This window comes from Psammomys obesus, unplaced genomic scaffold (assembly GCF_907164565.1).
Source record: "Psammomys obesus unplaced genomic scaffold, mPsaObe1.curated_primary_1811, whole genome shotgun sequence".
NCBI lineage: Eukaryota > Metazoa > Chordata > Mammalia > Rodentia > Muridae > Psammomys > Psammomys obesus.
The window spans coordinates 7,493,494-7,519,840 of NW_026593286.1; the positions used below are offsets into that span (position 1 = coordinate 7,493,494).

The window sequence follows — 26,347 nt, forward strand, 5'->3', positions numbered from 1 at the left end:
ATCCTGGCTGTAACTCACAGAGATCTGCCTACCTCTGGAGTGCTGGGTAAACAGGCTACGATTATCAATCCTTAAAAATGTTACAACCACTCATTGTTCAAAAATAAGATCTAAGGCGGGCACAATGGTGCATATCTGCAATCCCAGCACTCTGGGACACTGAGGCAGAGGAAGGCAGATCTCTGTGAGTTCGAGGCCAATCTGGTCAACAAAGTGAGTCCAGGCAGCCAAGGCTACACAAAACCCTGACTTGGAAACAAAAACAAAAACGAAAAAGACCCAGACAAGATTTGGCTGCAGACAGTACTTTGGGCTCATGTAAGGTCTTAATTTAGAACAAACATTTGATTTGTTTTGAAAAGATCACAATGGATATAGATACTGTAGAAATCCTACATAGAATCAAAGATGGCTCAGACCACTAATGGGATTAGGTTCTGCTTTTAAAAATTATTTTCTACAAACAACAGATTTGGGAAGAATCATGGGTGCTTTTTTGATCTGTGCCTACAAGAATGGAGTCATGCCCAAGGACTGTAAAGAGTAAACAGAATTAAGTTTGGGAACATGCTTTCTTTCAGAGTAGATAGTCTATATTTGACAGGTCCCCCAAAGATTCCGTGATGATCGGAACAGAACTTTTTTAGACTTAAATATGACATTGGGTAGAAGAAATGGCATCTAAGCACATCTCACTTTATCTGTAACATGGGTCCAGCATTCTGTGCTTCTGAATAGGGTTCAGGATACTTTCTGGTTATTCACTGTAATACAGTGAATAACACAGCTAGATGACACTAATACGGACACAGACATATTCTACAGTTGATAGTTAAAGAAGGCTGGATATTCTACTCAATTAGCAGTCCTAATTTTTCCTTGCATCTTGCTTCTTTTATTTGTTTGAGACAGAGTCTCTCTATGTAGCCCTGCCTACCCTGAAACTCACAAGGTAGACTATGCCGGCCCCAAACTTATGAGATCCTCCTGTCTCTGCCTCCCAAGTGCTTAGATTAAAGGTGTCTGTCACCATGCCAGCACTTCAAGCCTAGCTCTTCTTGCATCTTGTAAACATTTATTAATAGCTACTATTATTAACTTCCCTATTTTTTATTTGCAATAGTTATATTTTAGGTCTCAGTTCTTTCTCTCTTACCATGTATACTAGTCACCATTTCCTTTCAGATATTGACACATCAGTCAGAAATCTCACATGTTTTTCTCCTCTACTCTTAATCTGTTTCAGAATAAATAATTTACATGTAATTCTTCAGTGTCCCACCACCCTGAACTGTTTGTTTTATACTCATAGCAGGTCTACGCTTGTGTAATGCTGGCTGAGAGTGGGCGTTCTCAACCTCCGCACTAATGACATTTTCGCTGGGTAATTCTTTTTTGTTGCGCTTCTATTTTTAGCATCCCAGGCTTTACTAACTGAATGCCAGTAGCAGACTTCCCCTAGTGTTATCACCCAAATGATCCTGGCATTCCAGCTTTCCTCTAAAAGAACAAAACAGCTTATGAATTAAAAAAAAAAAAATTCAGTCAGGCAGATGACTTCCACCACTTTCTTGTATCGCTTCCATCAAACCACGTTCTTAGTTAGAGTTTTCTCTGTAACCTTATCGAAATTTGAATATTCTGCACCTCTATTGCTGGTCCCCTTCCTGACATAATTCCCATTAACTATACAGCACACTGCAATGGGTGGACTCTTGGGCTTCCAGGTTTTCACATCAATGATACGACATCATTTGCCTTGCCCCACTACACAATTTATAATAAAAGGGCTGTACTTTAGAACAATACAAGGCAGTGCCAGTTATTTAAATCCGCACGACCACATACTTAGTAAAAAAACAAAACAGAAAAACACAGCTGCTGGTTTTGCCTAAGAATGCCTGGGAGACCTGTGCACAATGGCACACACCTGTAATCTCAGGACTCAGGAAGTTTGAGGATGGAGGATCGTGAGTTTGAGAAAAGTCTAGGCTAAGGGAGAAGGTAGAGGGAGGGAAAATAGGAATACCTATGAAGAAGCAGTTCAGTCATTAATGTTACTAGATTTTGTTCTACCAATTTGGTATAAAAGATTGTATCTTTGTTATAAAAAGGAGGCTGATCTTTGTGCACCGAATATTCAGATGCTGATTTCTGTGCCCCAGGATCACTTTGCAGTCCTAACATGGGCATTGTCATGATTACTGAAGAATCTCCTGTATTAATGTGTAAAGAATGTTCCCCAATTAGCTCTGATTGGTTAATAAACAGCTAACAGCCAATGACTGGGCAGAGGAGATAGGAAGGCTGGACTTCTGATCCCAGTGACGGGGGTGGGGGGGGGGGAATGGCAGAGAAGGAAGGCGAGGAGGAGTGAGAGGAGGAGCCAGAATGAGTTCACTATGAGGGCAGAGAAATACAGCAGAAGGCTAAGGCGAAACTGAAATAGCAAGTAACAAGCACATGGCTGTAAGTAGCAAAACTAGCATGACTGGGTTAGAATAGATGAGTATCTGCCCAGTTATAGAGACATTTTAAGACAGATGCCCAAGTGGTGGAGATGTGTTTTAGTGGGCAGGCATGGGATAGAAGGAGGAAGATTCTGAGATGCTTTCTAAGGAAAAGGAAATATATGTTAAGAGTTTTGAAAGATGAATGGGGTGTTGGTGGAAATGGAGGAGGGGAATACCATTCCAAGGAAAACAACAAGACAAAGGCATTACAGTCTACTGATTATCTGATTTCATGGAGGCTGGAACGACCGCTTAGATGCGTGAGGTAGATTAGTGACAAGGACTGTCTTCCAGAAGTGAAACTCACAGGCTCTATTCACAACCCTTTTAGGAAGCGAAGGCATGGGATTCTTCTGAGAAGACTGGGGAAGGCCTGACTGGGTAAACCCACGTTTTAGAATGCAGTGATTAGGTAGATGGAGATACTTTGGGCTGAGAGGAAAGCAAAACAAAATAAAACAAAAATCTAGAAAACCAGGAGCAGAAATTGTGACCTAGTGGTAGAACACTTGCCTAGCACACACATGTAGCTTTCAGTTAATGCCCAGTCCTGGGCTAGTGGCAATATTATTTTCAAGAATCAGGTAACTAACACTTCAATAGTGGAATAATGAATGAACAATGGGCACCGTGGCTCACACCTGTAATCTCTCAATCCCATGCCAGCATTCAAAAGACTCCCATATTGCAGACCAGTTTGAGCTACAGAGCGAGACCCTATTTAACAAACAAACAATATCCAAATGGTAACTTACTGGCTTTTAAAAGTTACTTCATAGTCTATCTTGTATTTGGTCCTTAATAAAGGAATTAAGACCAGATGCATACCTTCTCTGCTTTTTTGTCAGAAATGTCCTGCTTTTCCAAAACAGCCATGCTCTCCTTCAGGTTCTTCACAATATCTGCCGGAGATTTGTGAGACTTGCCAAATGGGAACGGCATGACGGCAGCAGCAAAGGCTTCCACTGCACTCTACCTGCTTGACCTGCAACAAAGTACAAGGTTCCTAAGAGACAAGTAGAGCCAACAGAAGACACAGTTTTTACATTACAATCTGTGAAGTGCCACACTGGGGAGTCAAGAGCACTTGCTGTTCTTCCACCATGAGGCCTTGGTTCCCAGCACTCACAACTCTCTGTGATGCTAGTTCCAGGGTTTCTTGCTTCTCCAGACACATACTACATAGGCACACATGCAACCAAAATGCCAAATACACAAAATAAATGTTTTTAAAACTTAAAACCATTTTATATGATGTACAAAGTTTAAGTAACCTGGCAAGCCCACTAAGCTGTTTGAGAACATTGATACAGAGAAACACTCTTAACTTTTAAAGTACCATTTTATCTTTCCTCCACCCTAACTACCCAGCAAGCAGGTGCATGCTGATGCTGCTGACATGTGTAGCAGGGTCTACCTCTCACAGAGCAGCTACCTAGTGTCAGGCCCAGTGCTAAGTACTTCACTCATTCCGACCACCCTGGCAGTCATTACTGCTTCCTTATCAAGTTTTTTGCAAGGTTGACAATCTGGCTTAAGGTAAACCAAACTCAGTTCTTACTTACCTTGTCCTTAGTTGCAATTGATAGTGTCTATTCTACAGCTAACAAAAATGAAGCAAAAAGGCAGAGGAGGCACTCAACCAAATAGCAGCAGCAGCAACATGCTCCTATGCCAGAGTTCATGCTACTCTCCCAAAACACCCAGTAGAGTTGTCTAACCTGCACTCACTGCTGAGTATTGCCGAGCTGGAAGGAGCCTGACAACACCCTGTGTCAGTCTCCCTTAAGGCTGTTACAGCACTGCCTATCTACTTTGCTAGTGTAGATGTAATCATCTCGGATCGGATGTCCCTGGGGATGCTAACAAGTGCTTAACCTCTGTGGTAGAAGAGAGCAACAGTTCAGACAGACAAACCATGATGTCAAATTATCTGATAAGGGCCACAGCTACCCTAAAAAGCTACCATACAGACTCAGGAGAATAGCCAGGTCCAATAATAATTTCAGCACCTGGGAGGCAAAAGTAAGAGGACAGCCTGATTTGCACAGAAGTTCCAGGCAGCCAGGGCTACAGACTGGGCTGCTGTCACAGATACACAAATTTAACAGGACAACAACGGAAGTGGCTGACAAAGTACCATGTTGGGAGTTACAATTCCTTTTTTCATTAAAACAACAGAAGAGAAGAGCTGTGAGAGGGTATAGATCAGTGGTAGAGAAAGGCCTACTATTTGTCAAAGTGTGGGTTTGATCCCCAGCAATGAAAAAAAAATTTGAAAGTTGAACTAAAGGCATTAATAGACATTAAATAACTTCATATTAAATATAAAAAGATAACACGTTTCAGAAGAATCTTAAATATCTCTGAGTGCCTTTCAGTGTTCTTTAATCCCAGCACTCTGGGAGGCAGAGGCACTCTGAGTTTGAGGCTAACCTAGTATAAAAGAATAAGTTCCAAGACAGACAGGGCTACACAGAGAAACCCTGTCTCGAAAAACCAAAAAAGAAGAAACAAAGAACAAACAGGGGGAAAGAGCATGTAGATTTACTGCTAATATCAAGCCCATAATTATATCATAAATATGCTATTACTCAACAAATCTTGATGTGATCTTTTCTAACCAACCTCTACTCCCTATCTCAGTTTCTGCCATTTTACAAATCCTATTTTGAGTGGGGTGGTGGTAATGCAGGCCTTTAATCCCAGAATTCAGGAGGCAGAAGCAGGTGACCTCCAAATTTGAGGCCAACCTGGTCTACGGAGTGATTCTGGGAGAGCCAAGGCTACACAGAGAAACCTTGTTTCAAAAAAACCAAACAAAACCAAAAACAAACCAAAAAACAAAGCCAAAATATAGATCCCTATTTGTGATTGTAATCAGTGATATGTGCTTGAGTCCTAAGGCTCTGGAGGCCAAAGGTAACTTGAAAAAAGGCAGGCTAATTTAACAGCACTTCATGCTGACACTGAGAGCCCTGAGAGCTGAACTCGGGATTGGTATCCACTAATCTTGCTTGGCATTGCTGTTCTCCACCAGTTGCCTTCCTCTCCCTCTCTCTGCATTTTTTTGTTACTTTTCTGAAATTAATTCAGTGACTCATCTTTGCTCCAATGTTAACTTCCATTCAAGGTTCCCCTTGTCTGTCTCACTTGCCCTTTATTTGTTCACACAGCCTCAACGACTCATATCTACATGTCCAGCTGCTTTTTCCGGTAAAGTCACCCTAACATTCAATTATCATTCAAGTCCTGCTTCTTTTCTTTTCTTGTTTTTCCAGACAGGGTTTTCTCTCTACCTCTACCACCCCCCCTCCTTTGCCTTCACTGTGCTGGAACCTGCTTGTAGAACAAGCTGGCCTTGAACTCACAGCCTGCCTCTGCCTCCTGAGTGCTGAGATTAAAGGTGTTCGCCACCACCGACTAGCCAAGTCCCACTTCTTGTTCCTAGTACCATTCCATCACAACACCTGGCTATGACAATATATGTCATTTGCTTAACTCTCCATATAATCAGTTCACAATTTGAGTCAATTCTATTTTGTAAATTCTATTTTTTTGGACACTCAGCATTATCTCTATATGCCCGGGGTTGCAATGGAATCAACAGTACTTGTAGGACATGATATGACAATTCATATGCTGCAAACTTAATACATACACTGAGAGACTTAAACAGGAGGTTTTCATATCATGAGGATGGAACCTTGTGGATTGATTAATGCTGCCTTTTTTATAATGGCTTGCAAGAATGCATTCACCTTCTTTTGCACCTGAAGATATAAACCTTGCCCCTTGTTATGGGATTTAGCCTCCGGAACTGTTTCCTAATGCTAAGTATTTTGTCATAGCAGTACAGACTAAGACAAGGATAAGAAAATGCTGGCTGTCACAGTGAGTGAGGCATTACCTGACTGATGAAAAAAAGCACCACCATCAATGAAAAAGGAGCACTGCTTTTTGATTGGGGTCCACATAAGCTTAATCCTGTGTATTTCCATATTCTTTGTTGGTGTTAAGTCAGAGTGAGTATTTTTCCCACTGTTGCTGTATTTAAGTCCTCCACTTAGAAATATACACCTAGCCTTTAAAGAAAATGTTCTACCATTCATACTTCAAACATGAAGCTTTACCTAAGAAAAAGAAGCTATTGGTAGGTCAACGTATTCTCTTTTTTTTTTTTTCCCTGTTTTTGGTTTTTGAGTCAGGGTTTCTCTTTATAGCCTTGGCTGTTCTGGAACTCTCTCTGTAGGCCAGACAGGCCAGGAACTCAGAGACCTGCCTGCTTCTGCCTCCCTAGTGCTGGACTAAAGGTGTGTGCCACTGTGCCCAGCCTTCAATGCATTCCTTTAATTTCTTGCTTTTATATTTGTACTTACACTGTTGTTTACTCTCTTCTCCAAAACAGATGGGAGAGCAGAGGATGCTAGAAACGGTCACTTCTGTTTAAAAACTTTAACAGCAGAATAGCTACACTATTACTACCACTTTGGCAATTGGATTGCTCTGGCTTATACATCACACTTGTATTCACCCTGGTACTAACAAACACTGAAAAATAGTCTAACCACCCATAAAGCAGTATCAGGACAGTCATTCATTCCATAATATATACTACAAACATAAGGCATCTAGTGCCTGCTTTCCAGACAAAATTCTGGTGTGCATGGATGTAGGTGTGTGTTTGGAGACAATAATAAAAACTGCCGAATGACAACACACTCGTAGACAGCTGACTTCCTAAAACTTTATATTAATACGTGTTAGATCTGACTCATCAAGTTGGTCAAATGCAAAAAGTATAAATGAACAAAAGTCCACACAATGTAAAGTGATTAAATCCAATGTACATTAGGGTTCCTGATTGAGTATGCAGTCATGGAAAGTTAACCCAGTACATACAAACCCATGTTTATTTTTTCAGCTGACTCTAAGACCCAACTGTGTATCACCATGTTAATACCACTTCATCCACATAATTATCAAATAAGCAGATACTGTTTCTAAGTACTATCATTTGATAGTACAGGGCAATTATCAGAAGGCATGCTGATTAATTACATGGATTTTAAAGATACTCTGAAACTAGAATCAAATCTTTATTTCACCAGACCTCAACTTAAGACTTCTAAGCCCCTTTCCTTATATATAAATGTGAAAAACAACAGCTACTTGTTGTTGTTGTAAAGCTGGGTGTAAAGCTGTGATGTAAAGCTGGGCCTGGTGGCCTTTAATCTCAGCACTCAGAGAGGTAGTTCAAAGCCTGCCTGGTCTACAGAGCAAGTCCAGGACAGCCAAGGCTACACAGAGAAACCCTATCTTAAACCAAACCAAACCAAACCAAACCCCTATTTGATGTAAAAATGAAAATACTTCAAAATGCAAGTATTTTACTGTGCACAACATGGGCTGGAGAAGTTGGTCAATGGTTAAGTGCATGTGCTATTCCTCTAGAGGACTGCAGTTCAAGTCCCAGCACCACATCAGGTGGCTTACAAGCACCCATGAAACCATCTCCAGGGCCTTAGTTTCTGTCAGCATGTACACTCCATTTAGTTTTTGTGTGGAAGGGGGGCCTGCCCTTCCTTCACAACTGCAAATAAGAGTCGATGACTCAACTTCATTAAAATTAAACCTGGATCACCTTTAAGAAGCCAGATGAAGCCTTGGTTAAATACCAAAGCCACCAGAAACATAACTAAACCAACTATGCCAAAACTGATTCAGAGACAGAGTGGGCTTTGCAATTAACAGAGACTTTTCAGGCCCAGGCATGGTAGCCTACACTTTCAATTCTAGCACTCTGAGAGGTGGATGAAGGTAGACGGCAACGTGCGTGCATACTGAGACCCACACCAATCTCCCTCTCTCTCTCACACACACACACATAACCCGTTTGCTGTTTCTAAAAGTCTCATCTCCTTATCTTTCCAGACCTTATACAACCTGACAGTTTATCTACCTCCCTTCTCTATTACTAAAGGTCCCATGAAAACAAGGGGTCTGCTGAGCTCTTTACTTTGCTGTTTTCCTGACGATCTGAATACTTACATCTTCTCTCTCTCTCTCTCTCTCTCTGTGTGTGTGTGTGTGTGTGTGTGTGTGTGTGTGTGTGTGTGGTAAACATGTTATGCATGTAAGACTGAATCTGTGGTGGGCTGTAAACATGTTACATATGCATGAGGTGGGCACATGTGTGCATTCACAGAGGCCTGAGGCTGATGTACAGAATTACACTTGATGCTCTTCAACCTTATTCATAGAGGAAGGTCTCTCATCAAATCCAGAGCTCACTGATAAGACTAGTCTTACTAGCCAGCATGCTCTGGGAATTTCCTCTCAGTGACTCAAGGCTGGATTACAAGTGGACCACCTTGCCCAGTCAGCATTTATGTGGAGTGTGGGATACGAATGCCAGTCCTCATACTGTGCTTGCATGATAAGCACTTTAATTACTGAGCCATGTACCTTGCCCTTATATCATATTTATAAAATGGAATGTTTCTTCTGTGTCTCAAAAAATCAGAGTGGAGTTCCCAAGACATAAAGACTGCTACCAGTTCAACGCTAGCTGCTCTATATATGGAGTTTCAAGTCAGCCAGGATTATATGTCAAGACCCTGCCCTCCCCGCACAAAAAGACAAAGAAAAAAATTTGAATGGCTTTCCAAACAGCATGACGTTAGTAAAGAAAAGCTGAGTGTGAGAATTAGGTTCTAACCAATTTTTTTACAGTATTTATCAGGCTATCCAGTATCTTTCATGTTATAATGATATACCTAATTTTTATCAATAATCTTAAAAATATTGCACTCTTAAATCTAAAACTTATTTTACCAATGTGTCCCCCAATAATTGTCCCTCTAAAATTTACATACAAAAATGCTGAGTACTTCTTTAAACGAGTAGAATTCTCAGAAAATATAGCTATGTGTTGTGAAATCTTAAATAAATTGTGAAAATTCTGACAAGCTTGCCAGTGGTGGTACACACCTTTATTCCTAGCACTTGGAGGCAGAGGCAGGTCCACAGAGCTAGTTCCAGGACTGCCAGGCTATACAGAGAAACCCTGTCTCGAAAGACCAATTAAAAAAAAAAAGTTTTAGAAGCCGGGTGCAGTAGCACACACCTGTAATCCCATTACTCAGGGAGGCAGAGGCAGGGAGATCTCTGTTGAGTTTGAGGCCAATCTGGTCTACAAAGCGAGTCTAGGATAGCCAAGGCTCTACAGAGAAACCCTGGCTTGAAAACAAACAATCCCAAAAGTTTTAGATATAAAACTGCACATATATACCATATGGGTCCTAGGAATCAAACTCAGATCACCAAGCCTGGCAGCCAAGTGACCTCCATCAGCTGACTCATCTTACTAGCCCTCAATTTGTGATCTCTACATGCAGAGGCATATGCTTGCTGAAAATCTATGAAAGTATAGTAATAGGTAAATAAAACTACCCATTTTCACTACAGTTAGAAAGTTATCACATACAATGCAACACCTTTTTTAAAAAATTCCTATTTTCATGTATATGTATGCAAAATAAATGCAGGTATCCATGGTAGCCAGGAGAGGGTGCCACATCCCCTAGACCTGGAGTCACAGGTAGTTGCTGATGGGTACTGGGAAGTGAATTTGGGTTCTTTAGAAGAGCAGGAAGCACTCTTAATCCATGAGCCATCTTTCTAGTCTAGAGCTAACATTTATATACTAATCATTTCAAGAAAATTTCTCACTAGAAGAATCTAGGGAAATACCAATAAAAGATTTGGAAATAAGCCAGGCATGGTGGCTCACTCCTTTAATCCCAGCACTTGGGAGGCAGAGGCAAGCAGATCTCTGAGTTTGAGGCCAGCCTGGTCTGAAGTCTACACAGAGAAACCCTATCTCGTAAAAACAAAAAACAAATAAACAAACAAAAGTGTTGGAAATAAACAACAACGAGCCTGGGGCATGCTAATGAGGTCATGCCCAAACCGACATACTGGCCTAAGATGGTACATTCTGGGAATAAAAATAAATGACTATGTATGTATGTGTATATATTACTATATATACACTAAATATAATGATTAAATATATATAAATGACTAAATATATATTTTGTATATGCAGGTGTTTAATTTGTACTGACATGCAAATCAAACACCTGCATATACAAAATATATATTTAAAAGCAATACAAGTAGAACATTACAAGTCATTATAGGCAACACTTAGGCTAGGGAGGTGATTCAGACAGTACAAGAATCTGCAGCCCAATGAGATACCTAGGGCACATAATAAAGCTCATCCCTGCAAACAGCAGGGTGGGATGGGAGGTGGAGACAGGATAAGGCCCCTAAGTGGTGGCATGGGCACACCCTCACAGGAGAACACACAAACTGTTCACACTGAGAAACAAAAATAACTTTAAAAAAAGTAGCACTAAGAGCATTGTGATTGGGGGCTGGAGAGCTGGCTAAGGGGTTAAGAGTAATGGCTGCTCTTCCAGAGGAAGCTGGTTCAATTCCCAGCACCCAATGGAACCAGTTCCAGGGGCTCTAACACCCACACGCAGACACAGGCAAAACACTCCTGCACATAAAATAAAAATAAATTCTAATTAAAAAGGCTTTGATTATTTTGAAGATTGTGATGGTAAAAACTCAATAGAAAAATCAGTAAATAAGCCAGGGTGGTGGTGCATGCCTTTATACTCAGGATTTGGAGGCAAAGGCTGACAGATCTGTGAGTTTGAGGCCAGCCTGGTCTACGGAACTACAGATTGTATTCCAGATCAGCCAGAGCTACACAAAGAAAACCTGTCTCCCAAAACAAAAAAGGTGGTGGTGGTGGTGGTGGTGGTAGTAATAATAATAATAATAATAATAATTAATAATAATAAAAATAAAGAGGACTGGAGAGATGGCTCAGAGGTTACGAGCACTGGCTGTTTTTTCAAAAGTTCCGAGTTCAATTCCCAGAAACCACATCTGGTGCTCTCTTCTGGCCTGCAGGTGTACATGCAGGCAGAACACTGTAAACACAATAAATAATCAAATCTTAAAAGGAGAGAGAGAAAAGAAAGTGAAAAAAGGGGAAGCAATAACATATTTATTCTACCTTTTCTGTATAGCTCATATTTCAGGGTAACTGGCTGACAAAGGTTCTACAGAGATAAATCATAGCTAATAAAAATCTATAATCTTTGATGAAATAATGGCTATAACAACACTTATAAGGGTCATTAAGACCTAGCCAACTGTACTGTGTCTTAGGTACAATATAGTCTCCTTAAAGTCTCTGGGTGAATGGAGGCGGGGCAACAAGAACCTGGAGTTCAGTCCACTTCATAGCCAGTTCTCTTTGAGCCACTGAGTGATGTCAGCTTCCTGGCTTTTATAAAAACTGAGGAAAGGTGGGCAGTGGTGGCAAACGCCTTTAATCCCAGCACGGAGGAGGCAAAGGCAGGCATATCTTTTTGGTGAATTTGAGGCCAGCCTGGTCTACAAAGTGAGTTCCAGGACAGCCACGACAATTACACAGAGCAGCCCTGTCTTGAAAACAAACAGACAAACAAAAAAAAAAAAAAAAAAAAAAAAAAAGGAAAGAATAATTGCTGACCTCTTAGAAATCTGTTCCTATGAAATGATTACACAAAGAGTTGTTCTGGCCAGAGAACAAGTCCTGTATACCAAGTGAAGCCATCAAAGAGCAAGAGTGATTCAGATAAGCAGCTGATTGAGTATCAAAATAGGAAGGTTATGACCATAATCCCAGCTCTTGCTGGGCCGAGGTGGGCTCTTAATCCAGTCTGGGCGGCGGAGTAAACTCCCAGGGAGCTTAGCATGCAGTGCGACCCTGTCTTAACAAAACCAACAAAAAGCCTTGATCTCCCCTTTGTTTCACCCTTCTAACCAACTCTTTTTCTCTTTGTGTCCCCCCCCCCCCCCCCCCACCGACACAGGGTTTCTCTGTGTAGTCCTGGCTGTCCTGGACTTGCTTTATAGATCAGACTGGCCTCAAACTCATAGCAATCTGCCTGCCTCTACCTCCCTCTAACCAACTCTTTACTACCTTTTTTTTTTTTTTTTTTGGCACACCCCTATTACCACTGTCTTTTTCTTATGGATTTGTGAAATATCTTACATTCTCTTTTTTATTTTTACAAATGTTTTCCTTTTCTGTCATCTGCACATCAATTAATATCACTTAAAGTCAACATTTTAATTTAAAATTTCATCTTAGTGAATATGGGTAAATTTGGTCAGTCCCTATGGAGGCCAGGATGATTATAAGCCCCTCAATGTTGGCACTAGGAACCAAACTCATGTTCTCTGCAAGAGCAACAAGAACTCTTATCTGATGAGCCATTCCCCCAGATGAAGTTTTCATTTTTTATAAGCTTTCCTGTAAACCTAAAATAAATAAATAAATAAATTTGGATTTTCTACTAGATTTCCAACAGCATGCTGAATCTGAAAGATTTATGTCCACAGCTGCCAAACATTTATAATTACTGCCATCTTTTTAACAAACAAACCATTCAAATGGATTCCCATTTAAATCTTATTTTACTGTCCAGTTTTGACTGCTTTCATTACAGCACTAAGGAATCCACTTTGTCATATGAATTCTGGGGCTTTATTCAGTTAGCCATCTAATTAAGTTATGCTGGGTTGCACAGTATATTTCTACGTGCACTAAGTATACTTAACATACTTATATTTTATGTAAGTATGATGTTAAGTAAAGTCATTTACATTTGAAACATTTCTCCCAAATATAAGCCTTTGATTTGAGGCTATTTAAAATTTTGAATATAAAGCTTTTGAAAATGAATTCCACTAATGATAAAGAAACAAAAACAAAAAAACCCTCTCATCCCTAGATTTCATTCCAAAGGAAGGACAGGGGTAAATTCTCCAAGTTGTCAAAATACATCATTAAAAGTTTGGGCAGCCATTTCAGGGGACATTAGGTAGCAATGGAATATGGGATGAAGAACTGCATTCTCACATCCTAGGATGTAGGGCTGTAGGACTCTAGGAAACAAAGTGAGAGATGTAATTTTGAACAGGCAAATCAGACATCAAATACACTGCCACCCCCACTCTAGCCTGTGAGCTGTCTGCACCAGATTTAGCCAAGTTAGCAAAAGAACCACTCTACAGTTCATCCAGCTTCTGGTTACATATAAAAATGGTGAACGCCGAGGGAGCTGGTACTATCAGGGCATTCCCTCAAGTATTCTGCAGACATTCCAGGTCCTCAACTGTTTGTCTCTGAGAGTGGTGATCCAAACTTAACTCTCAATTCCACATGTGATCTGAGCAGGCAAGACTTTTATCAACGTAAGTATTAGATTTAGTCTTGAACCCTACTGATAGTTTCAATAGTCAAGAGATGCAGCTGATAAACTTTCTGAGCAAGTCAATCAATTCCAATTTTTTTGTGTGTATTCCTATAGCTACATCTTCTCCTCTTTACTGCTGCATTCTGGGATAAGCCTGTAGAATGAACACTTACTTTTACTGAATTTTTTCTGATTTAGTTCCAATACACAGTACATTTTAAATTGGGATGTATGTGTGGGAGCAATCAGATAGCTCAGCAGGTAACGACACCAGCTGCCCAAAGTGACAGCCTGAGTTAGAAAGACAGAACTGTCTTCCATACTTGCAGACATATAGACATGGGCACAGAGGCGCACACACACACAGATACTCCCCACCCCAACCCACAATAAAAATTTTTTTTCTTGAATCTTGACTCTGTCATCTATTATATTATCTTTTATCAAAAATTCCTGTCAACTACAACTTTGATGAGTAAATTACACAGGTCTTCCTTTACTTCCCGCAGGTACAGTCGCAGGCAAGACTGGAACTTTCCACCTAAAGCCTTCCATCAGCCTCTTTTTGTGTAGTTACTTAAACTACTACAAGACCAGGATATCCAACTGTATTACTGTTACCAATGGAGGTTTACAGATTTCTTTAAACCCAAAACACACATTTATACAATAAAAATAAGAATCACGTCAAGGATAGCAACCCTAGTATGTGAGAGGCAGAGGAAGGGGGATCAGGAATTCAAGATCATCCTCAGCCAGTGAGTTCTAGGTCAGCTTGGAAAAGAATGAAGGAAAAAACAACAACAAAAACCAACCAACCAACCCAACAAAATATCACCCAACAGTGCTTGTCATTAATAGGTAAAATTACACTGTATAATTTCATTACTTTATCAAAATTTTACTCTGTATTTTGTTCTATTTTGCTCCACCCCATTCCCTCCTTCTGAAGGCTGGTGCTATCACACTAAAGTGATTTCCCAGCCCACGGACAAGCCTGGAAATAGGCGTGAAGGGTCTAGGACGATGGCTCCGGGGTTAAGAACACACACTGCTCTCAGAGAGCCTCAGCTTAGTTCCCGCACTCCTGCGACTCTATCTCTGGGGGATACGACAGTATCTTCTGGCCTCCGCCAACAGTGACAGCATGTGCCATGCACATACGTGCAGACTGTATGTGTGCATGTACACACACGCACCCAAGCAAACAAACAAGTAAGCTTTGACAGCTTACTTATTCATATGCTGGACTTCTCAAACTGTTACAAGCCAAAGACTTTATCATAAAGACTGGAAACTAGTTATATATCACAAAGCATTATTTATAAACAACTGTAATACATGACTGACTGCTTCCTCTGGCTTTTAAAATTAGTATAGATTTGCCATTTTTAGTTCTATCTACAATGATTCATAGAAATTATTAAGGAATTAAAAGCTACAATATCATAATTTTAGAACTAATTTTAAAAAATGTGAATTTCAACTACTTCTAAACAAATGAGTAGGCTTGGGGATTTAGCTCAGTGGTAGAGCACTTGCCTAGCAAGCCTAAGAAGCTCAAGGCCCTGGGTTTGATTCTCAGCTCTGGGGGGGGGGAAAAAAAAAGACTAAACAAATGAGTAGTGTATTTCAATAAGAAAAATTAACAACTCCCACATTTAAGAATGAGAAACCTGAGCCTGGAGAGAAGACCTGGCAGTTAAGAGCACTTGCTGTTCCTGCAGATGACCCAAGTTCAGTTCCCAGTACCAACACTGTGGCTCACAACCAACTGTAATTCCAGCTGCAGGAAATCTAACACCATCTTTTGGTGTCAAGGGACACCAGGCATCCACGTAAGTACATACACATATATGTAAGCAAAATACTCATACACATGGAAAAGTATGAGAAATGGGGCCCATGAGATGACTCAGTGGGTGAAGGCACTTGCCACCCGGCCTGACAGCCAGAGTTGAATCCATGGGACACATGGTAGAAGGAAAGAATTCATTCCTGCCTGCAAGTTCTCTGACCTCCACATGTGCAAGCTGAGATATATATATATATATATAACAAACCAGCACAGATTTTTTTTTTTTTTTAAAGAATGAAAAAGTATCAATCTTCAAGAAAGGAACTGCAATCTACTTTTTCAGGTAAACCTTTTACTTGCTCTGCCACAAGGCTGTGCAAACACAGTCCATATGATCATGAACAAACATCATGGTCTTGCCCACATTTTTGTAAATAAGAAAAGCAAATAGCCAACCCTGCCCCTTAGAAAGCAAATTCCTGAAGAAGGACGCAACATTCAAACTTGAACTGTAAACAGATGAGAAAAACCCGAAACAAATTCAAGTATGGACAGACAAAACTACCTTTTGGAAAATTCTCTTTAGGTTAAAAATTTAACAATGTATTAGAAACTCAGTGACTTTAAAAAGTCGTACTTGCAAGGTAATTACTAAATTTGTCTTTAGTTATTCTGAAGAACTGTATTTTGAAAAAATTCAAACTCCACAGCTTTAAATGTCTACAGAATCAGATATAAACCTGGGGCTAGCATTACTATTTTTGTTCTGGCCAAATGCCCACAAAAACACAAACATACTGCAAAGCCAGCCCAGGCTGCACCACCATGGTTGGAGATTTGCAAGTTTGTTTTCTTTTTAACTACCTACCCAAAGGTTGTCAGATCAGTGTAAATAACTTGTTTTCAGCAGAAGTACATAGAGACAAATGCACAACTCCATGGAACTTGAGACTGAGGATCATGTAGAAGAGTGGTTCACAATATTCCCAATGCTGTGGACCTTTAATACAGCTCATGTTGTGAACCCCAGCCAAAAATTGAGGTTCACTGCTACTTTATACTTTATACTTTTGTTACTATATGAACCCTAATGTAAATATCTGATATGCAGGATATCTGATATGGGAGCCTCAAAGGGGTCACAACCCACAGGTTGAGAGCCGCTGATGTAGAACACATTAACTGGGACATGAAGGCTTGATCTTAGGTTGAGAGAAGAGTTCTCAATGAAACAATGAGGCTAAATAGTATTTAACATCAGAGGAAGCAACTGAACCACAGCTTTCAGTTAGCCGGCAGAATCACACAGAAAGCGGTTGCATGTGCTTTCTTTGGAAGAAATAAAAATTTCCACCACATACCAACAACTCAGCTCATGGACCTAAAAAGGATGAGGTCATAATATGAAGTAGAATAGACAGGTACACACAGAGCAGACTTCAAATCTACAGAACACTAACAAACACATCACTATACCCTTATGAAAACCCTCCCCCATACCAAGTTGGGAGTATGGGCAAGGCACCCTGTCCATACTCCCTGCACTGGCTCTTAGACACTCATACTTTATGCCAGTCTAAAGTGTGATAGGGAAACAAGTTATTTTGTAATTTTGTCAAGCTCTGTGGGTGATAAAGTATGGAAGGGAAAGGAAAGCACATGTTGAAAAGTCCGGTGCTGTTTAGAGTGGCCACAGGCCTTCTTTTATTACTCAAAGAACATTCCACTCAGACAACACAGTCAAACTGGAAAAGCTGCTCTTCATGTGATATCCCTATCTAAATGTAGGAAGCAATAGCCTTTTCTAGTGGAGGGAGTATAAGAAGTTAAGCTGAGAGACCCCAAAGAGTTACCTACACTGAAAACTTTCTTCCCTCTATGATTTATTTTACTTTTTAGATGTTTTGTTTCTTTTGAGAGTCTAACAATTTATTCCTGGAACTCAGAGATTTGCCTGCCGCTGCCTCTTGAATGCTACGATAAAAGGCATGTTCTATCATGCTCAGCATCTTCTTGATTTTTTTTTAGTTAAACTCTTCCAAATATTGAGATTACTGTGTCAGAATCACAGTAATTTGAATAGGATTTGAACTGGTTTCAACTGACTGAAACTGGATTGCCACAGGTGTTCTAGAAGTGAAGCAAATACTGTGAACTTGTTTTAAAATAATGGGAGATGAATGTTAAAAGGTCAGAAGCATCTGCAGACAGAAACGGTGTTTGGTATGGTGCTAACAGCAGCTTTTAAACCCTGTGCTAGATTAATTCTGGAGGAGGAAGTCAGTCCACTCCAGCTCAAACACTTTATTGCTTTTGTTTTAGAACAGACTTCTATGTCATGAATAAAACATAACCTCCTTTTAAAATGAAGTCTTAGGTAGCCCAAGCTAACCTCAAACTTGTTATCTTTTTACCTCTGCCTTCCAAGTGCTGGGATCACTGGCAGATGCCAAGTAATTTGGCATTTTACTGGCATCCAAGTCGCTGTAGGCATCTAGCTTTCAATCAAGCCCTAGGTGGGCTCTTTACTCTTCAGAGGCAGCTCTAGTGCTGTGCACTAGAATTAGCCAATTGTTAAAGCCAAGCAGTTACCTGAGAGTATAACCTTGACCCTTTCTGATGTCTAAGAAGGCATTTGGAGACATGAGCAGAAGGCCACTATGACAACTCCAGAGCCCCAGAAAACCACCAACTTTAACATGGCACAGTGGTACAAGCCTACAATCCCAGAGCTCCAAAGGTCGAGGAGGAAGAATCACAAATGGCCCCGGGTCAGTCAGAAAAGTAATTTAATAACACTGGACTCCAGGCCAATATTATCTTTTAGCTCTTAACTACAATATCTTAAGCCTGAGTAGCTCATTTGTAGACACTAAAGTGATGCTCTTAATTCCTACAGTCATGCTTCTCTTAAGCAACTAGTTGATTTTGTGTCTTACATACAATTTTAAACTATATTAATATGGTACTCTAGCTACCATATTCAAAGCCAAAGGTGGGATTTCACCTAACAGTACCAAAACGTGTTTATTTGTGTATTAACCCTGACCCAAGAGTCAATTTGTTGGAGCTGGAGAGATGGCTCAGAGGTTAAGAGCCTTGTCTGTTCTTCCAAAGGACCTGGGTTCAACTCCAGCACCCACTGGCAGCTCACAACTGTCTGTAACTCCAGTTTCAGATGGTCTGACACCCTCACACCAACGCAAATAAAATAAATTTAAATAAATTGTAAAAAGTTAATTTGTCCTTTTTCCCCCTACTTTTCTTTATCTTGTTTTCTATGATAAGACGGAAGATGGGAGTATGAAGAGATATCAGTAAAGAGAATAAAGGAAAAATACTCCTAATTTCTCCAGTTTCCTAAATGACAATAGGTGTTTGGTCAGCTTTTTATCACTGTAACAAAATGCCTGAGTCAGGATAACTTAAGAAAAGATGTTTATATTAGTTCACAGTTTGGGTGGTTGGTTCAAGGGCATAGCGCCTGCATCAGCATAATCCTAATGAAGGCCCTTTCAATGGTGCCACACTTGGCAGGAACAGCAGTTATTGGTCATATTTCAAACAGCAAGCAAAAAAAAGAAAAGGGAATAGCCCTCTAACAAGAACTTCACACTCCCAATGACCTAAGAGCACTAAGGTCCACTCTTAGTACTCCATATAATGACCCACTGAAGATCAAGTCTTCAGCACGTTGACACTTGAGGTCCAAATCAAATCCAAAACACAGCAGTGAGGGACATTAAAAAAAAAAAAAAAATCTAAGCTTAGTATATAGGTGCAAACACATACTTATAATCTTAACACTAAGACAAATTTGCTTAATAATGCAAAATTCAGTGTGCTTTATCTCTGAGATGAGATTAGGTACAATGCTAAGAAGATCTTATGTCAAAAGAGATAAAGAACAATGAAGGCAATCAATATATAAGATTTACAGAAAAAAGGGTGGGTCCTTATCTGAAGAGCCAAATTTTAGCTCTGCCAGTGGTCCAGCCTTTTTTATCCTGGTTATTCCCCTGCGCACACTGTCTACTCACTTGTGCAGTATCTATTTAGTTCCCATCATTTTGGTTGAGAAAAAAAAAAAAAAACCCACAAGTATTTCCTTCCAAGCTTATGCAACATACTGTTCAAGCTGCTGTTAAATGAAATGCATTGCAGACACAGTTTTAAATGTCTGCTTTCATAGAAAATTATTTTTACCAGGTATACAAAATATATTCTTTTCAAGCAATAAAAAAGTTTCCATTCATAAATTAAAATATTCTCTGAGCTGTACCGTCATATCATTATCACAGTCTACTCCCGTCTCATCAAGGACATTAAGTGCCAAGAAGAAGATGGGGTGGTGGTGGCAAGCAGCAGGTAAAGAACACAATACAATATAAATGGGAAGCTATGCAAATGATGAGGTAAACAAAAATGTTGCCCAATCAAAAATACTGGTTTAGTTAAAAAAACAAACAGTTCACCTTCCAGTCTCTCCTTCTACGCTCCCAGGAACGCTGAGTAAATGTAAGCACTGTGGCTTCTTAGTGGTGGCAGCAGCGAAGGGGACTAAGTGTCTGTTACTAACTATGGTCCATTCATTCTATACACACTCCCTGGGTATCTTAGAGATATAGCTATTCAAAGTTTTCAAGCTTAAGATCTGAGATAAAGAACAAGATGGAAACAGGAACAAATAAGTAGTCTGGGCAAAGCAACCAAGAAATTCATTATACTATAACCCTAGACACCTAAAGAAGCCAGATTAACATACCAACAATCCTCTGCTACAGAGGTCATAGGCCACTATTTTTTGTTGTTGTTTCTCTCAAGACAAAGTTTCTCTGTGAAACCCCAGCTGTTCTGGAACTCGATCTGTAGACCAGGCTGGTCTCAAACTCAGAGATTCACCTGCCTTTGCTTTCTGGGTGCTAAGATTAAAGGCATGCATCACTCACTATACCTGGCACTTATCCCCTTCTGCCAAGTCTTACTCTATCATGTGCCACTCACACAGCTCCAGTGTGTGAGATAGTTCATGAGATAGTCTGTGTGAACCAATTCCCTGATCACCTGCATGGTAAGTGAAAGAGGCAAACTGGATGTTTAACCTGGGAGGCAAGCCCCTACCCAGAAACCAAGTTCTGAGAAAAACACTTATAAAATGCAGGTGGCTAGACAAGAGCTCTGCACAAGATGGGATGAGCAGGGAAATGCAGTCAGAACTCCAACCAAGGACCATGCATGGAGATAACCTAGAACCCCTGGTCGGATATAGCCCATGGTAGCTCAGTGTCCAAATGGGTTCTCTAATAAGGAGAACAGGGACTATTTCTGACAGGAACTCAATAGCGAGCTCTTCCACTCCCCTCCCACAAGGGAACTGCAGCTGGTTAGGCCACAGAAGAGGACATTGCAGCCAGTCCTGAGGAGACTTGATAAGCTAGGGTCAGATGGAGGAGGAGGAGGTCCTCCCCTGTTAGTGGACTTAGAAAGGGGCAGGGAGAAGACGAGGGAGGGGGCTACGCCTGGGATACAAAGTAAATAACCTGTGATTAATATAAAAAATAAAAAATAAAAAAAAAGAACGGACTAATTTAATGTTTATGACCTGGTCCCAGCTGTTTGTGGGAGCCAGGTGTATCCACACCTACCCCCATGACCCAAGTATTTGAGTAATTTCCCAAGATAAAATCTTACTAAAGTTAAAATCCTTGCTTTGCTGGAAGAAACAAGAGAGCTCTGATTTATTGGGGTGGGGGGCAGTGGACACACACCTCCTAGGTTTCACGAGAAGGGCAGTTCTAAACGTGAGTTTGGCATTTGTCCTCTAAACCTCAGAGAGATACAAACTGGCCTAGTGGCAAGAGTGGCATCACCTTTGACTCCTATATGATCTGCATACCCACTCTGGGGGCTAAAGATCTGTCATTAAAGGACTGAACAACAAAAATGGATGGGGTCTGGAATAAGTGACAGAGTACTTGTCTGGTATGTTCAAAGTCCTGGGGTTCACTCTCCAGTCTTAAAACAGCAACAACAAGAAAACTACTGTCTGCTTATTCTTACACCTAGCAGTGTATCAAAGCAGATACTAAGACAGAATGCAGGGAATCACATGAAAGAAGGGGGAGCTAGTATGACATGGAGAGGATAGGGGCTCCACAAGGACCAAATATATCTGGGCACAGGGCTCTTTTCTGAGACTGATACTCCAACCAAGGACCATGTATGGATATAACCTAGAACCTCTGCTTGGATGTAGCCTGTGGTAGCCCAGTAACCAAGTGGGTTTTCCTAGTAAGGGGAACAGTAACTATTTCTGACATGAACTCAATGGCAGGCTCTTTGACCTCCCTACTCCCCAAGGGAGGAGCAGCCCTACTAGGCCACAGAGGAGGACTTTGCAGCCAGTCCTGAAGACACCTGATAAAACAGGGTAAGATGAAAGGGGAGGAGGTCCTCCCCATCAGTGGACTCAGAAAGGAGATAAGGGAGGGAGAGTGGGATTGGGAGAGAATGAAGGAGCGGGATACAGCTGGGATACAGAGTTAATAAATGTAACTAATAATAAAAATAAAAAATAAATAAAATATAATTTAAAAAAAAGATTATGTAGGGAAATGCAAATTTTCTCCCACAATCATCCTAAACTGAACTCTTAAAATGACCTTGTAAATATATACCCTTTGCATATATATTTGCTTGCAGATTCAGGCAAGATATAAGTAATCAATTAAAATTACATAAATATATAGGTAGGTAAATACAAGAACAATAATTATTTCTAAGAGTTACATGGTATCAATATCAACCATTTGAAAACTGGCACTATACTGCCACATGGGAAGATGAGGAAGTAAGTACCACAAATTTGAGACTAGCTCAGGGTACATAGAAAAACTCTGATTCTAAACACAACAAGGCCCAAATAAAACAAACACAAAGGGGAGATGGCACTTTCGGTAAAATGCAAACATGACAGGTTGGGTTCACATTCGAGGAACCCATATTAAAAAGTTGGGCTTGACGGTGAACATATAACCCAAAGCTGGAGAGTGTTGGGGGAGAGCACAAGGAGAGACAGGCAGACATCTGGAGCTCACTGGCCAGCTACTATACCAAGTCAATGAGCTCTGGGCTCACTGAACTCTTTTTATCAAAACAAAACAAAGTGGAATGAACCAGCTTGATCTAACTAGCAGGCCAGGCAAGACTATATAGTGAGACCCTCAAAATCAATCAATCCACTCCATCTTACCCCAAAATATAATGCAGATGGACTTACGAAGATACCAGTAACTGACGTATGGCCCCCAATTCTCTGAGGGTACGCATGTAGGCGCGCACACAAAGGAATCCACACATATACATAACAAATTAAAAACAAGAACACTAACCCTTAAATTCTCTCTGTGACACTTCCTGAAAAAGGAAGAGAGAATGCAGACAGAGCTGCTTGGAATGTCTGTTTTCAAGACAGACTTAGGGCTATGCAGACATTTTATAGTTAGATATACTGCAACATCACAGCTTTCATTCTGAGAAGTGAATCTCTTAAAAACTGCTTTAGTTTCAAAGACCTGTGAGTGGGCTGACTCCAGAATTAGTGCCTTAAAGTCAAACTAGGTGGAGACAACAGTACTCTTGCATCATTAAATGGTATAATGACTGTCTTCTAAACCAGAGCAATTTAATAAACCAAAAGAGATTAACTGAGCAATTGTGTGAGGACAAACACAAAGTCATACTTTTTCTGACAAAGGGTCACCTGTGCCTAAAGTATTTGTTAGTGATGAAGGCCAAGTCTCCCCTGGCAAATGTTGACAGTTCCTTATGTTTACAGGAGAATATGCCCATGTCCCAACTCTACTCTCCCATCAAGATCCATCCATCCTGACGGCAGGTTGGATGACATTTTACCTTGAGGCACATGTCCCAATTCTTCAATCTCCCATCAGTAGACATCTATCCTGGATAGTGGACTGGATCCATTTCCCCTTCAGGCACACTTCATAACTTTCATTTTCTTTGCGGTGCTTGCACTTTTTCTGGTGGCGCTGGAAGTGACCCCAGGGTTGCATGTGCACTAAGGGAGCACTCTTCTTGTGAGCCCTCAGATCTACACTGACTTGACTGCATATTCCTCAAAACCCAGTGACTTCACATGACCTCTCTTCAACCCTGTCTAAAAGTTTCTTATTAAGTAATCTTTCTCAGGGCCAGTAATCTTTCTCCCAGCACTTGGAAGGCAGAGGCAAGTGGATCTCTAAGTTTGAGGCCAGCCTGTATACAGAGTGAGTTTCAGGACAGCCAGGGTAACACAAGCATAAGATAGTAAGTAATGGGAGAAAACAGAAACACTGGAAGATTTTTTTTTTTAAAGGTAAAATCTCACTGTAATCGAGGCTGGTTACACTCAACCTTGTGATCCTCCTGCCTCAGTCTCCCAAATGCTGGGATCAAGAAAACCCCCCACAGGTTTGACTAGGGCCAAACTGATTGATGATTTCTCAGTTGAGGTTTCCTCTTCCCAGATAACTCTACCTTTATACTCAAAAAGAAACAATCCAACCCAAAACACAAAAAAAACCCCCAAAAAACTATACAAGCAAACAAACCAAAATCCCCCAAACCTAACCAGCACAACAGAATTACTTTGTAAAAACATCAAAAACATTCCAACTTAAAACAACCTGAATGTTTTCCCTAGTTAGAATCCTGAGAAAAAGGAATCAGCTAATAAATGGCCTGGAGCTTCTAGAAATCAACACCTGGCTGTGGCCTCCAGCAATCGTACTAAGTTCCGGCTCTGTGGTTTGTAAATTTACCTTTGCTGTCTGTGAAAGAGCACTTAAACTTTGTCTTCCTGTAAGACTCCATTTCTTCTCAGTAGAAATCAACCCAGGAACAAAGAGCCTGACCAGGAAGGTTGGCCTGGCTATGTTCCAGGACAGGTCTACAACCCATTCTCTTGAACACAAAAAAGCTACTACATGTACAAGGTTAAGCTCTGTACCACAGTTCTGAATGTAGGACCCTTTCTAGATTTATAACTGAGGCCATCGTTTCATGTATTAAACACCTGAAAATACTGGGTTCTTATAAAAGGGCTGAATACTTATATAGGTCTTGAGAATGTACCAGCAACTGGTATACATGTGTAGGTTGTCAATTATTTATTTTTTAATCTTGTTCTTACACCACACAGAATTCACATGCTATTTTCATCCTGAGTTGGCATGTGCAGAGGAAGCTATCTATAGCTTATTTTAGCACCTTTAGTGTACTGTAGACTAGCGATTCTAGTCTACCTGACTACTCACTGTACTTAATTAACAGAGAAGCCCCTTTCCAGGTCTACCACGACTCCCATTAAACATGTTCATCAGGGTCTGGAGAGATGGCTTAGCAGTTAAGAGTGCCTGCTGCTCTTGAAGAAGACCTGAATTCAGTTCCCAGCACCCATGCTGGATAACTCACAACCTCTTATAAGTCTAACTCCAAGGGTTTCTTCACCTCCATCCTCTGGCAGTACCTGAACATACGTGCACATCGCCAATTCAAATACACTACAGTTGAAACATTTTTTTCCCTCCAAGACAAGGGTTTCACTGTGCAGTTCTGGCTGTCCTTGCACTCTATGTAGACCAGCCTGACCTCGAATACAGAGATCAGCTTGCCTCCTGAGTGCTAGGATTAAAGAAGCGAGCCATTACACCTGACCTTTTTTGGAGGGTATGGAGTAGTAGCAGTTGTGGTGTTATAAAACATAGTTTTTAAAAGTCTTAGGAAAAAAAGTCAAATGGAGAAAAACTCAAATGTGTTATGGGTCACACAAATATATAAAACAGCCAGTTATGTTTACTAGAACGGTTGATTTGGCCTCCACCAACTGACCTCTTCTAAATGTCTCTTTTCTTGGGTTAAGGCCCCAGTGGCAATAGAAGCATTACGAACAGAATAAAAATACCCAGTAGAAATGGGGATAAAATAAGAAACATCATTATTTATTTTTGTTTTAGTGAATTATAACTTGAAGAAATGGGGCTGGAGAGATATACAACTGGTTAAGAGCACTGGTTGCTCTTCCAGAGGACCCAGGTTCAATTCCCAACACCAACATGGCAGCTCACAACTGTCTGTAACTCCAGTTCCAGGGAATCCAACATCCTCATACAAACATACATAAAAGCCAAAACACCAATGGACATAAACTAAAAACAAATCACAAAAAAGAAGAACTATAAGAAACTAATCATTGTTGTAAGCAAGTACTCTGTTTAGACAGGGTCTCACTATACAGCCTAGGCTAGGTTCAAATGTGTGATCCTCCTGCCTCAACATCCTGAGAGATAGGATTACAAGCATGCACCATGATGCTGGGCTAGTATGGATATGTTTGCATTTAATTACATGCTTACTTAAGAAATTGTGTAAGAGAAAACTTTAATTGTGCAATACTGTATCATAAAGCTTCTAACTAGAAGGTAAAATGTGTGTCCTTTTTGCTGACATCACAACAAATGACACATTCAACTACAGATCAAAGAGTCCAGGTTCACTGATGGCTACTTAATGAATTTCCAGAGTCATAAAATAGTTCTGAAAGTACATATGGCACTGAAGAAAATCTCTGAAAACTACAATTACCATACCAACTACCGTATAATAGGAACCTGGACCACACCAGGTACTGTGTATAGCAC

At 40.5% G+C, this 26,347-nt stretch overlaps 1 protein-coding gene across 2 annotated transcripts in view; it reads right to left on the minus strand.

The window, feature by feature from the left end:
* The window catches only part of Cab39 (calcium binding protein 39), a 70,804-nt gene that overhangs the window by 34,091 nt on the left and 10,366 nt on the right, over positions 1-26,347 (minus strand). For both annotated transcript variants that reach the window (XM_055616594.1, XM_055616595.1), the window contains one exon: positions 3,342-3,498. In XM_055616594.1, the coding sequence (XP_055472569.1) occupies positions 3,342-3,455 (114 nt within the window). In that variant the 5' untranslated portion in view covers positions 3,456-3,498. The remainder of the gene's footprint in view (positions 1-3,341; positions 3,499-26,347) is intronic.